The 14,677-nt window shown below is 42.9% G+C and overlaps 1 protein-coding gene across 1 annotated transcript; it reads right to left on the minus strand.

The window, feature by feature from the left end:
• Nucleotides 1-113: 113 nt before the first annotated feature.
• GJA10 (gap junction protein alpha 10) lies at nucleotides 114-9,009 on the minus strand. Its single transcript, XM_065834507.2, has 2 exons — nucleotides 7,627-9,009; nucleotides 114-1,102 (listed from the first exon to the last, which is right to left on the minus strand). Exons 1-2 carry the CDS (start codon nucleotides 8,998-9,000, stop codon nucleotides 1,064-1,066), a joined length of 1,413 nt encoding a protein of 470 aa, XP_065690579.2. The 5' UTR covers nucleotides 9,001-9,009; the 3' UTR covers nucleotides 114-1,063.
• Nucleotides 9,010-14,677: the final 5,668 nt, after the last annotated feature.

Consider the following 14,677-nt stretch of genomic DNA (forward strand, 5'->3'; position numbering starts at 1 on the left):
GCAAATGACCTTGTTCCAAGCATTGTTTGGCATGGAGGTGATAGCAAATGCAAGCTATGGTAAGCTTGAAAAACAAAAGCAGCTAAAAGCATGTGGCCAGAAAGAGGGTCAGGGACAGTCAGAGGAATGTGCTTTATTTTCCAGACAAAAAAGTAGAAGGAGTGTTTTCTTGGGCCACATACAACCCAGAAATCCAGCCCTCCAGAGCAAGTCTGCCTAGCAAACAGAAAATGAGTTCTTTTTGGCTTTGTTTGTCCTTCAATTGCTCTATAGGAACTAATGAGACAGTGAAGGGAAATAAGATTTTCATGACCATGAGGTGATACCTTGCAGATTTTCTTTAACAGCAAACTGAAGAAAAGCACAAATATTTTGCACTCGAAATAAATTGCCCAGTTTTACTTAGTTTCAAATTTCAAGCCAAAAATTCTAGCTACGAGGCTACATTAGCATTGAAAGTGTATCAGAGCTTGAGGACTGTGTTAGCACAGACAGACGAACAACAGCGTATTCTTCAGCTGTTTTTTTTCTCTCTCTCGAATTCTTTGTCCCTTCAGATTCCTTTAGGGTTTTTTTCCATCTTTTATTCATCAGCTGCTGCAGCCTGGGGAGATAAGAGGCCACGTAGCCTTCCAGGTTGCTTTCAAATCAAGCTAACCCTTTCTTGTAGGTGCCTTGGGTCTTCCACTACCTTGAAGGTCTATGGATCAGGCTGGTTTCTGATATGAACACTACTTGCATGCACAACAAGTTGTACAGGCCAAAACGTTCTCCCAAAGACACAAGGCTGTTTGTGCAGTGGCAGCACACACTGACCAGCTCTGTGAGAAAAATCTTGAGTCGTGGAGTGAGGTACCCATTAACACCAGCTATCATACTATGGTACTGTTGGGGTTGGCATAAAACTGAGGAATAAAGTGTTTGCTTTCTTAAACTGTGTTATGAGGTTAGCATTATAGCAGTGGGAGAGGGGAACATAGCAACAGATACTTTGCTTTTCAGCTCTCTTCTGAAGATGGTTTGTGCTCAATTCCTTAGTTTATTTCTTCTCCTCAGAATGCCATTACTTTTTCATGATAGATGATAGTTCTAGGAGCATGCTCTGAAAGAGAAGAGAAAGAAAGCATGAAGCTGAATTGGCTTGAAGGAGAAAAATAAATGTTACCATAGTAATTAACCCAGTTTCCAAGGTATACATAGCTGGGAAGGTGGGAATCCAGCATTTAGCTGGCAACATACCTCCCTCCCAGGGCTTTGTTCAATGCTAAGTGAGGGTGGGGAGAGGGGAAACACCTTGCTGTTAAGCCAAAATAAACACATTAATCACTGAAGTAACTTGCTTGAAACCAGTGTATCCATCCTAGAGACCTTGCTTTACATGTTATGGGGGATTGTGTATTTTTTGAGTGCTCTGAAACCATACAAAGATGAATTCAATTAAGCAAGTTCCACTTTCTGAATTGTTACTGCACAAGTACTCAGAGGGGTTCATTAGTTGTCACCTGCTGCTGAACCCTAAGTTTATCGGTGTTTGTGCAACTGGTGAACTGGTGTTTGTGCAACCTTTGGGTGATCAAGTAGCTTTTGTAGGATAATTGGTAAACTGGCTGTCATCACCAGGAGCTTCTCCTGAGTGCTCCATGACAGAATAGAATACAGCTACTGTGGAATTTAATTTTTTTAGGAGGTATTTGCATATAAATACTATAGAAAACCAGAAGTAGTTACCAACAGACGTGTATGTGAAAACTTTTAAAGATTCTCATACATCCTGAAGACACACAGGGTTTTACCAATCCCTTATCCCACCTGTAGATTTTCCTGGTGGAGCTCAGCTGTCTAAATAACTCCTCCTCAGTTATGAGGTTTGTTATTTCAATGCACATTCACTCTGGTCTAACTGCTTCCCGTCCCAGGAGCGAGAGTGGGTGAGCTGCTAGTTAAACGAGTGGATATTTATTGTTGAAAGCATGAGTAAACACGCCTTGTTCTGTAGAAGTCTGTAAGCATTCAGGCTGAATAGCAGCTCCCTCTTTCATACTCTGCTTGCTAAGGAGTATTTTCCCACTGGGTAAAAAGCTCAAAGCTGAATGGAGAATTGAGAAGTAGAAAAAGAATTGAAGTGCACAGAGGAATAAAAAAAGCAATGCAGTGAGGGAAACTGGACCCAGTGAATCGTAAAATTTCCCCAACTTTAGCAGAGCCAGGATTTCAGCATCAGAGACTTCATTTTCTGGAAATGAATATAATCAGCAGCCCTATCTCAGACCAATTCTGTGAGCTGAGAGTGTCCGCTTTACCATCTGCTTCATTGTCAGTTTATCTCCCCCATTCACCCTGAGGAGGGGGCCTTGCTTGTAAAGATAGATTGATTACTTTGTAACCAAAAATAGAGACTTAGATGACATTCTGAAAGCACAGGGCTCTCTGGAGGAGACAGTGGGCTGATGAATGGACATGAGGGTGAGGAAAACTGAGCACCGCTTGAAAAACAAGATTTTGAAGTCGAGTGCCTAAAATACCTAATTCTTTCTGAAAATCTTGATCTAATAATTTTGGTTTCCCAGGAGAGTGGTTTAGCTAAAACATTGCTAAAAACATTATAAATCTTCTAACGACTTCCAATTTTGTTTCGTGATTCCGGCGACTTATCTTGGCTCAATGAACAAACACAAACATCAGATAATACCAAGTCTCCCCATCTTCTTAGTATACCCATGGGTACTCTAGCAAGAGGACTGGCACAGTAGTTCTCTCAATGCAGGTTTGGGCTTAGAGTGCAACTGTGATGGCTTAGTTCCAAGTCGTGCCTTTGTGAGAAGAGCTCCCAGTCCCAGTTAAATTAAAACTCATAGGTTTTAAAGCACATGTTAGGATTCTTTAGAAAACTTATATATAGGCCAAAAAGAACTGGTGCTGGTCATGCTAAGGATGCCTGCACCTGGAGGCCTCTGCTTTAGAAAGGCGGGGAGAGGCACAGCTAACAAAAGACTTCAAAGACAGCTAGCAATGAAATATCACACAGCCTCCCACTTTTGTAGAAATGTTTGCATTCAGATGCTGAATTGTGATGACCCTGTGACACTCCAAAGATGCAACAGCAGGCTGTGCCCATGCTCAGCTGAGCTTTCTGATGTTCTGCAACTGTTTCTCTGGTTTGTAGAAAATGGCCAAGGAGTAAGACTGGTTGATTGTTGCAAAGGGTGACTTTGTAAGCAAAGCTCTCTCCTCTCTCCCTCTTTAATTGTTCAATCTTTGATTTTCAACTCCCCAGAGAAAAAAAGAGTCATTTGATTGTCCCAATGGCTTTACACAGCCTTGAACACATCAGGCAGTCAGACAATACTCCTTAGTGCAATGCTGCGAGAGCTAGATGCTAGTTGTACACTGTGATTTCTGATCCTGCCTATTTTAAAGAGACCAAATATTTCATCTGTACTGGTTATATATTGACTTGTGTCTGCAACAGCCAATTAATTTTATCCAACTTAAAAATGTACCATGTGCCAACCAAAGGCCTGACTGGTGCGGATTACGATGGTGTTTTGTTTTGTTTTGTTTTTCTCATAATGTCATTATGTGCAGAATCCTATCAGCAACAGTATAATTCCTACACACCTTTGCGAATCCAGCTCCCAGTTGTCATTGTTGATCATAGTTGCACTCAATTCAGAGCAGGACTTTTCACGGAGTTTCTTAGGAAAAGCAGCCATTTAAGGCCTGCTTGCCTAAGGGAGACTGGCAGCCTGGGCCCATGCAGAAGGTGCCCCTTTGCTCCATAGCTGCATCTCCCCTTAAATAAAAGTTAAAATGTGGCAAGAGATGCAAAACTTCGGGCAGAACTCTCTGTGTATCCACACTATCTCTTAGAAGATAAGACACCACATGTTCTCTAACATGTATCCTCTAAGTGAGCCTTGGAAATTATTAGCTTGGAGATAGTTATCAGTGAACAAATTGTTCACTATCACTACAAAGCATGCTGACTGTGTTCCCCAGTACCAAGGTTTTGGAGGCTTGCAGATAGCCTGTTCTCAGCAGTGCACAAATTCTGAACTGCCCTCTCAATGTAGAGTTTTGTAATGTTATTTATCCCAGGTCTCCATCAAGCTGAGATTAGTTCACCCATGTACTTGGTGATGCTCTTGTCATTGTGGTCAGGCGAACTGAAATCAGTTGGAAGTTACCCTCGTGTCACGCAGCGACACTTTCCTCCTATGCTTTCCCTAATGGAATGAAGGTCCAGTTTTGGTGGTTTACCCTCAGAACCTAATAGATCTAAATTCTGACCAGCAGCGGCTGAAGGAAAATAGGTTTGTTTTGCCATGGATCAGAGTCTCTTGAGAAGCCTTTACCCTAATAAGTTTTTCAAGATTTCTGCCTCTCTCATTTTTGCTTCCCAATCTGAATAGTTGATAACTTTGGACAATGCAATGACCAAGAAACTGAATGAAATATGAAGAGTGAATAGTTTGGGTGTAAAACAAACAGTAACTTTTTTTTCAAGGTTGTACACCTTAGTTGGACATGAAATGAAGAAATGCCTCTTCACCTTACCCAGTTCCAGATGAGGAAACTTTTAAATAGACCTGTTAGTCTGCATTATGGCAAAAAAAAAAATGTTTGGTCTGTCCAAATCCTACCAATAGGAAAGGCATTTCTTCTATGTGTATAACTGGTCCAGCTTAAACCAAAGTCTGAAGACTAGAGGAATCCTCATGCCAAACATGCATTTTGTATTCAGTATCTTATTGAGTTGGTTCATGAGAAGTTTCAGTGAACGACTGAACGCTTTCACTGTTAGTGGTCCAAAGTAACCTCTCGTCTAAAGACAAAGCCCTAAGAAGAATTCCCTGTTCTCTACGAGGGATGCAGTTCTGTACTTTCTTGTAAAGGATCAGTCGATCATGATTTGGCCAACTGCTATCCACGACCTGTTTTTCATGTTTTGATCAAGAGGATGCAATACACTATGAGAAGTAACTTTTACAACATTTTGTTGTCCCTAATCATAATTATTTATCTGTTAGAGACTCAGGTTTTGTGTGGAAATGGCATTGATAACATTGCACGCACAAAAAAAAAAAATCTCATCACTGGCTAGAAGTCAACCAACCATAATTGTACTATTAGATCTGTTAGGTGCTTTCAAAGTCATAACTCACAGGATGCAGTTGATTTGTATGCAGACTCTTGCAGCATCAGATGGATTGGTTTTGTGGGGCTTTGAGATTTTCTTTCAGCCAAGAAAACTACAGTGGTTGTGGGAAGTTGCAGTTGTCCTGCTATCAGCACAGAGCATGGGTATGTGTTTGATTGGAGGTTGCTAGAATGGTTGTTGAGGTATAGAAAGTGATATTTTCAACATTGAGTTGACAGTCCTCTCTCACTGAGCCAATGCAAAGAATGCTGCAAACAAATGCTGACAGAATGGTACAGATGAAGAGAAAAAGAAAACATTTGAGCCATTATGGAGGTGAAGATTACAGTTTGGGAAAGTTATCAAAGAAAACTGAAGAACAGTGCCAGTTCCACTATGTTTTGGCTCCATTTGGCTATCCATCTTAGATTAGTAAAATCGAGGTTAGAATAGACTGTATTTTGGCTGTTTAGAAAAAGTTTGTGCATGTGCATTCATTATTATGTCCAAAAGTGTCTGTTTCTTCTCTGCATTTCTGTTGCAAGTCACTATTAGTCAGACATGGCACTAGATAAAATTTTTTGTCTGTTTCAGATGATTTTTAAAATAATATTCCTTTTAAGTACTTTTTTAGATAGGATCACTGATTTTTGAATGCTGCAGTCACGTAGATAAATCTAATCATATAGATTTTTCTCTTATCTGAACACTGATACATTATGATTGCTTCCTGGAAGTCAAATTACAATAAATGAACCCAATGCTGACTGCCTGTAACAACCAAAATTAAATAGCAAATATAGGAACTGGGAACTACAGATCAGGACATGCAAGGTTTGATGGCCAGATTCAACATTTTTACGATGCACCAGATTATTTGTCTATTGAAATTTGTATTCATAAAATGCCTTAGCAATGCTATCAGTGAAGCACATTTGCCAAAATATTTACTCAGTTGTATATAGAAGCGTCTTTACTTTAGAATATCACGTGCTGGCAATAGGAAGCAACAGGTAGAGATATCCCTACATAAGTCACATCTTAAAATGCCAGTACAAGTCCCATACAAAATGATTCCCGAAGGCAGCATGCCAGAAGAGTGTTACTTTCAAGAGTAATGACATTGCTTCGCAAACTGGCTATATTGCTCTAAAACATCTCCCCTGGAAGACAGCGTCACTGTCATTAAACAGTCGAAGCTGCCAGGCAACTTCTGTGTGTTCTCAACAGGGTACCACTGAAATTCTGAATTTTTGCACCTGTTTAAAGAGCCTTCTCATCTGAATATCAAAAACCAGCAGAAGATTGACAGATTGGGCTCTAGGCCCTCTTCCTATATTAGAAACAGTGAAGTGGAAAGTGATAAATTGCATCTAAGTGGCATTTTAGTATGGCTTATGCTGAATATTTATATGTTGTAGAAATTACAACTCTGTGAAAACTGGAACTCGTGAACAGTTTGTTGACAAGCAATCTCTAAGAGTATCTTCTGCTGCTTAACACAAAATATTTTAGGGGTTTTGTTCGGTTTTGGTTTCTTTTTTTCTATTTTGGAAAAGTATTTATTTTTAGGAAGAGTGAGAACAGATGGAACAGAATTGATAACTTTGAGTATTGTGTAAAGTAATCTTCTGTTTATTACAAGCCCTATAAAAAGTTACTTAAGGGCTTGCTTCTGCAAGCATTTTTAAAGGAGCTTTTTTGTTCTCAGAGGACAAATCCTGTGATCCAGGACAGTCAGACTCAAATCCCTTAAAAAAACAAACAAACAAACAAACAAACAAACAACAACAAAAAAAAACCAAACCACCAAATGAAAAATAGCCCACAAAACAAAACACCTCATTGGTTCTTCAACACAAGCACTGTATTTTATCAACACTGACTGTTAGCAAGCTTAGAGTGTGTGGCCAAAGAATAGGAAACAGCTGATGAAAATGCAATGTTGTCGTTAATGGCTCTGTCATTGTTATTATGTGGTGGTTTATATCTAGATCTTTGGATTTATTCATTGAGCAATTATTCAGCTCAGTGATTGCCCTTGGGAGAAACCCCCAGAAGGTGACAAAAGTTGAGCTGAGCCATTGAACTCAACACACTCAAGACTTCTCCTTTCTCTCACAGTGACAAGCAGGCTGGAGCTGGACAAGTTTCCCCTGGGACAGCCCTTGTCGAGTCGTTTGGGGTGATGCAATGAGTACAAAGAAGCTGAGGTTCCGTGTCTCAGACATCCTCGGACTGAACATCCCCTAGTAATGTTTTCGCTTTCACCACAGAAGGGGACAAAGCGTGCGGGAGCTCGGCTCGATCCGGGAGGACGCGAGCCGCTAGGGCTCCGTCTTAAGTCCTGCCTGAGCCTCCCTGCCCCCTGACTCACCTGCTCGTCCCCGGCGCCGGGACAGGCAGGCGGGGGTGCCCGCCCAGCCCGGGAGTCCCCGCCGCCCCCCTCCCGCGGGCCGTCCCAGTGGCCGCGGGGCGTTACTTGCCATCGATACGCGGCGTCCCATGGCGGCGGGCGGCGGCGGGCTGCTGGGCGTGCTGCCCTCCTCTCGGCGCTTCCCCTCCGAGCCGGACCCGGACCCGGAGCCGGGGCCGGAGCCGCCAAGGGAGGCGACGCTCTCACTGTCGCTGCCCGCCCGGCTGCCGGTGAGGACGCGGGAGAGGAAGCTGGATTTGCGGGTGCCCGGGCAGTGCCCGCTGTCCGGGGAGTCGCCGCGCTCCTCCTCCAGGTCGCGGCAGACGCTCACCCGGCTGTGCTTGCGGGGCACCCGCCGGGCCGCCCCCGCCGCCGCCGCCGCCCCGGGGCCACCTCCCGCCGCGGCCCGCGGCGCCTCCTCGCTGCTGGAGGAGGGCGGCGGCTGCCGTCCGTGGTGCTGGGCCGCGCTGTGCCGGCGGCGGGGCGGCGGGGAGCCGCGGAGCTCTCCGCGGTGCTGGTGGCCCGGCGGCCCCGCCGGCGCGGGAGCGGGAGACAGGGTGGCGGGGAGAGCGGGCGGCGGCGGCCCCGGGGCGGTGGCGGGGCGCGGCGGGGAGGTGTCGCAGGCCGGGCAGGCCGGCGGCACCATGGAGCTCTTCTTGGAGTTGAAGAGGCTGGTCTCCTCCTCAGTGGGGCCCACCGGTGGCCGCGGCCACCAGTAGAGGCTCTTCTGGATCTTCTTGAGGCCCAGGTGGGCGATTTCTAGGATGTTGAGGAAGAGAGAGACTGCGGCAATGCTGTTCATGAAAACCATAAAGATGGTCTTCTCTGTGGGTCGGGACACAAAGCAATCCACTGTGTTAGGGCAAGGGGGCCGAGTGCATTTGTAAAGGGAGGACATGTGAAACCCATATAAAAGATACTGACCTATCATAAAGCCCACTTCGACCACTGACCGGGTCAGGATATGTAGGACATAAGTACGCAGCAGAGACCCTCTCAGGGGTGCCTTATTCACTTTCTTCTGTTCCTCCAGCTTACGCAGCTCCCTCTCCACTCTCCTATGTTCCTCAGGCATTGGCTCCAGATCTTCCAGTTGAGCCCGCAGGTGGGATTTCCTCTTCTGTCGCTCTTTCTCAAGAGCCCTTAATCTATAGAGTGCATGGCCCATGTAAACTAGAGATGGAGAAGAGACAAATATAATCTGCAATACCCAGTATCTGATCAAAGAGATGGGGAAGGCTTTGTCATAACAGATATTGTTGCAGCCAGGTTGCTCTGTGTTGCAGATGAACTCAGACTGCTCATCGTCCCAGACATCTTCAGCAGCCACACCCAGCACCAGCATCCGGAATATGAACAGGATTGTGAGCCAGATTTTGCCAACTATGGTGGAGTGGATGTGCACTTCTTCAAGGATGCTGCCCAACAGGTTCCAGTCCCCCATGGTCAGCAGTTCATATCTGAAATACAAAAGAGGATGTCATTTTAATACAATACTGAGCCTATTTTGGAAATGGCCTTTTTGGGTGTGTTTGTTTGTTTGTGGTTCTTTGTGTTTTCTTGGTTTTTGTTTTTTCTTTTTTAGATAATGATGTTTCATATATATTCTTCTGATAGTGAGAGCGCTCTTAGAAGTTCATAATTATTTTCTACTTAACGGATCTTCAAATGAAGGCACACTTTATGATTACTGCTGATAGATGGAAATGTGAGATTATTTTAAGCCTAAAAGGGCTTGATTTCAGCTGTAAGCCATGGTACTTCTTAACTGCCTACAGTTTCACACTATTTTATTCTCACTAGGAAAGAAGACTTCTTTTTTTTCACTTTGCAAATCCTTTGCCAACTATAGTTTAATTCTACACCCACTCCATCCCACTGTCTGTGGCTGTGCCGTAGTTTTTGAGTGAAAAAACAGCTAGAATAATATATAATGTTCATGGTTCTCATTTGCTTGATAAAGTCTTGAGAAGTATCCTGTAACTGTGACAGAAAAATATTTCATTTTGTACCCCAAGGTAGTAGCATTGTTAGTGCCTTCCATCCAATATTTTCCCATCTACAAGGGTAAAAATCCACAAATTTCTCCTTTGGATTTCTAAAACTACAAATACAGAGCTAATTTACACATAGCTGTACATGTATAAATGGTCTCAGTTCCAGGATAATGTTAATAAATGAAGAGTGCTTCCAGGACTAATATCTTTAATTTTATGAATTTCTAGTCTTAGTGAATCACCAAGACTCTATCTTAATCATAAATTTCAACATACATAATACATAAACAGGGCTTACATAATGAAGTGATGTGGAGGTTTTTAGTTGTAAGTGTGAGACAATCTTTTTAACTCTTTACCTCTTTCCCAGGAGCTCCTTGATTCACCAGTAAATTGACCTACTGCTAGATCACAGCAAATTGATCTGCTGCTAGATACTTGACTTCCAAGCGACATCCCTGGAAAATATTGGGGAGCTCCAGGTAATGTGGGGAATTGAAATGTAAGGTATCTGGCTGTTCATTTGTGAATGCACCTCACATTCAGTGCTGCGTGCCCGGAATTCTTTCTGCAAAGTGGTAATAAATATTGAAAGTAATGGAGATCATATCTGTCTTAAGGTCTGCACTTAAATTTTTATCCTACTGTACTTTCAAAACTTCCCAAATTCCACTAAACCACAACCTCCAGAAAAGTGTAGCTTCTAAGCTTTTTAAGAGTGTCTCATTGCAGTACCCAAAATCTTACATGATTTGAACTGATAGCACAGCTGGGAGATATCACCATTATCCATATAGCTTGGTTATGGCTTATGATATGACCCCATGTAGTACAATTCTGCTTGGAGGTTGTATTTATCCACACCACAAGTACAGATTTTCAGATGTAACCATCAGTGCAGTCATTTTCTGCATAGGCATCCTACAGGCTTTATTATTACATTCCTGGGATTTGGGTTTTCTCTGCAAATTTGAATTTTCACAATGAACTTCCCTTTCGACCACAGGGAACTGCTTGAAGAAACAAGTAATTTTTTAGGTGTTGTGTGTACCTGGAATATCTTCTTTCCCCATTCTTTCCCTCCCATGTGTATAATTGAAAAAAGATACATGAAAAGAAAAAAAGCCAGCAAAAATTATTATAGTCCATTTTCCTCATCTTTAAAGAACAATGTCAGTTCTTTCTTCTGACTTCATATGGTTTTTATTCAGAGCAGATATCAAGTTGTTGCAACTTAATAGGCTGGGTGGGTGTAAATATGTTCGTATCTTGAAATGTTTGCTAGAAAATGTTATATCTCAAGCTAAATATGTTGAACCTGTTTTTCAGAGCTTGGAAATGCGGATACAGCATAGTGCATCTTCAGCAAAGTGAGATGTAGGGGATTACATAGAGCAAGCTCCCACACCCAGAGTCCTCAAGAGGCCAAGGACGAGTGGGTGACACTGATTTCTCTGCACCGCTTCCCCAAAAGGTGACTGAATGACAGCAACACAACAGTTAAGGAGCTTTGAGTATATTTACTGCCTTGTGAATGGCTGGTCCCTCCGCAAACAAAGGAAAACAAAACAAAAAACACAAAACAAACAAACAAACAAAAAAAAACAGACAAAAAACAAACAAACAAAAAAAAACAGACAAAAAACCCCACTAACAAACAAAAAACCCCACAAACACCACCAACAACAATAACAAAAACAAAACAAAAAACCCCCAACAAACAAAACCTACAAAAAAACCCAAACCCAACCAATAAAAAACTCAAGTAACAACAAACAAAAAACCAAAACACATGAAGTGAGATGTTAAAGTATAAATGCAGGAATAAAAGGGAAAGGAGAAAGAGACATGTTTTAATACCAAGATGAAATGAAAAGACAGCATTCCTCTACCAGCAGGAATTTTCACTGCCTGTTTTGGAACAGAAAGTAGATGTAACCATTTAGGGTAAGAGAGGATACAAAGAGAAGCATAAAAATATCACTCTGGATCTATAGGTGTTTGTTTTTTAAGTTGTTTCTACCAGTATTCAAACAACTCTACTCTCATCTTTCCTTTATAACGGCCAACAGGGGAGAGTAATTATAGGAGCGGTCTAATTCCACTCTCTAAATAAGCTAATTATCCTTCAAATCAGCACTGGTGAGACCAGCAGTGTGAATATTGACATGGCGAATGTTGCATATAAAGCCGAGTTAGTCTGGAGCCACAGAAGCCAGAGTTTCTAAGAAATCAGTCAAAACTACTTTACAGCCTTTTGGAAGCAATGTGCTTCCAATTTGTCCATCTTTCCCTTCCCTGATCTTATTTGAGCTCTGTGTATCAGAGTATTTCAGTTTACCGTAAGAGTGTAATCTCAAATATCAATGAAAAGATTACTTCCAGTCTACTAGAAATTCTACTATTCTAGTATATGAGCCTAGTATACTAGAATTATATAATTTTTAGTATAGATTGTACATAACTGAGACATTTATCATTATACCATACGACTACCTTTGTGTCTGCTCAAATATTTTTATATGGTTATTTAAAACAATAAAAATTGATGCATGTAATCAGTTAGAAACAGGTGGAAATCCACCATTTCTTTTGGAGGTAGTTCCTTTATATCTTACTTTCGTTACTTATTTATTCAAAAGTTCTTTTGATCATTTGACACTATTCAAAGCATGATGTATGCCAGGTTTTCATCAGCTGTGATTTGAAAAAGCAGAGTTAAATGTTGAATTTCTTGTCAAAAAATGCTAAGATGCAAATACTCCTGGGTTTAATCTGCACTGCTTTGAGTCTGACAGGGACCTGCCTGTTCCGTACTGCCCTACAAACAATTATTTTTCTGCCTCTTACCTTAGGAAAAAGCCCTTCGTTACTTCATGTTAGAGCATTGCAGAAGGAGCACGTAGCGCTGCTGGTTGCTATAGATCAGAGACCTTCCTTCCACAGTGGTAGGACATTCTAATTTCCAAGAGCCAAAGCATAGACGTGGTGCGCTGAGCAGACTTCTTGGTTCTTCGTAGCTGGATGCCAAGATCGCTCTGTCTAAACTATCCGTGCATGGTTTAAAAATCATGGGATGATAGGATGGTGCCTCTAGCCAAAATTATCATGCAATTATTTTAGTCAGTGGCATCTAACAAAGCCATTCCCTCAAGGCTCAATCTGTACGGGAATAATTTACAGTGCCCCTATGTCTTGTTTCAGTCATTTCTTCAAACAACAGGCTTGCACCCAGCTCCCTAATAGAATTTTATTTTGTAAAATGGCTAAACAGGCAGCCTTTACAGTACGATAGATTCTTATATTTTCTTTACATTCCATTAGTTTTGCTTTGAATCAATGCCCGAGGATCAATCGGTCATGTCCGATTTCATAGTCTGTTGCCTGGTGAGTTAATTTAGGATGTGTTAGACTGAGCCTTTGAAAATGGAGGCCACCAGAACTAAGACTTGAGTCTTTGGTTAGAAACACAGATTTTTTGACACAGTAATGCTTCTTCAGCTGGGTTAAAGAACCAACCCTGCGCCCATTCAGAATTGGTATCTGTGAGAAACAAAGTTTAAAAAAGGAAGGTAAATTGCCAAAATGTGATTTTGTGATAAATGAGGGCCAACAGAGCTCAGGCTCTGATACAAAGAGCTTCTGCTGCCTATGCCTGCCCAGGTACTAATTTTATAGAAATCCCAAATATCCATTTTTTTCTCTCTTGCTCCAGAACTTCTGGCCCTTTTGTTCCATCCTACAAGGTGCGTGACTGATTTCCACTTCAGCCTCTTCTCCCTGAAGATATTCTGTCTAACCACTGGCCAGTTCTCAAAAGACACTAACCCTACCTCTTCTTTGGGATTATCCCAGATTTCTGTACCAGCACATCCCTCTCTCCCACACAAGCTGCGCTTGTCTCCCTGAAAGTCCTATTTAAATACGTCTTCAGAGCCTTGCCCTGCATCAGATGAGGTGGCTACAGCATCTTTCCTCTTGCCTCAGTCTCATGCAGCAAATGTATGGTTAATGCATACATCACAAATGCTTTAGGGGTGGTAGTGTTACACTTTCTACTCCTAAGAGACACGTTAATATTCATGCAAACCACCCAGACTTCCACAGGCCTTTCTCATCCATGTGTTTGTACTCTCACACTTGCTCTCCAGCCCACGTACTCTCACGTACCTGCCACTGGCATTTTATTTTCATGTTTCTTCTTTCCAAATTCAGTCACAAAGTCCCTGAGGTTTTGCTTTACTGCTTCAGTTGTGTCAGAGCTTTGACTCCGGCCTGGATGCCCTGTGCTGCCTCACCAGGTGGTGGTGTTGACATCTCCAGTGGCTTCCACAGCTCCCCGGGATCTCTCAGGAGCACCCTCTTCAGCTCTGTTCACTGTGAAAACTTGAGAACTGGGCAAGAGCTGCAGCACCTGTCATTTATTCATCCCATCAGAGAATGCACTTTGTCGCTCCCTGCAGAAGCAGCTTGTTCTTGGCCCAACACATTCCTGTCCCACCTCTTCTCCCCATCAGCAGGTCACAGCACCAGAACCACAGGCTGCCCACCTCACTCTGCCCTCAGACACCTGGGTTAAGGGTTTGGTATTCTTGAGTGACGTGTGAGGTTATGGTAGGCTGCTTAGGACAATTTGCCGTGTTTCTGGTTTTAGCAGCAGAATAATTGGTGTTGTTAAAGGATTGCTCATACAAGCTTATTAATGGACCATATGATTAATTGTACGTGGAAGAGATGCCAGGTCAGGGCACAGGGGTGGTGGGAGGAATCAGGATGAAGAACAGGAGTGCAGTGTAGTCCTTTGCATTTGGAGATGAGCAAGAACCTGTGGCGTCTGAGGACACTTCCTTGGTGTAAGCATCTGCCATAGGTGAAGTCAGCTTACAGCATGTGTGTGTGCATGGGTGAGATGTGCGGGTGGGTGTGTTGCAGGGGGTGCAGGGAATATCCTGGACATCAGAGATGGGCCCTTGGCCTGTGACGCCCGAGATGGGCAATGGTGAGCAACAGCAGAGCAGGAACCAGCGCAACCCCGTGTCTGACCTTCCTGGAGCAGAAGCGACCTCCCTGCTGGAAAGTGGAGACCAAGGGACCATAGTGCTGGGGCAGGAGCTGGAGACAACC

The sequence above is a fragment of the Patagioenas fasciata genome, chromosome 3 (assembly GCF_037038585.1).
Source record: "Patagioenas fasciata isolate bPatFas1 chromosome 3, bPatFas1.hap1, whole genome shotgun sequence".
In the NCBI taxonomy this organism is placed as follows: Eukaryota; Metazoa; Chordata; class Aves; order Columbiformes; family Columbidae; genus Patagioenas; species Patagioenas fasciata.

Bases quoted from the DNA above. Each gene is read 5' to 3' on its own strand.
- GJA10 (XM_065834507.2), bottom strand. From the start codon at position 9,000: ATGGGGGACTGGAACCTGTTGGGCAGCATCCTTGAAGAAGTGCACATC. The intron at 1,103-7,626 runs GCAAGTAACGCC...CTTCTCTTTCAG, and splicing joins TGGGACGCCGCGTATCGATG to AGCATGCTCCTAGAACTATC.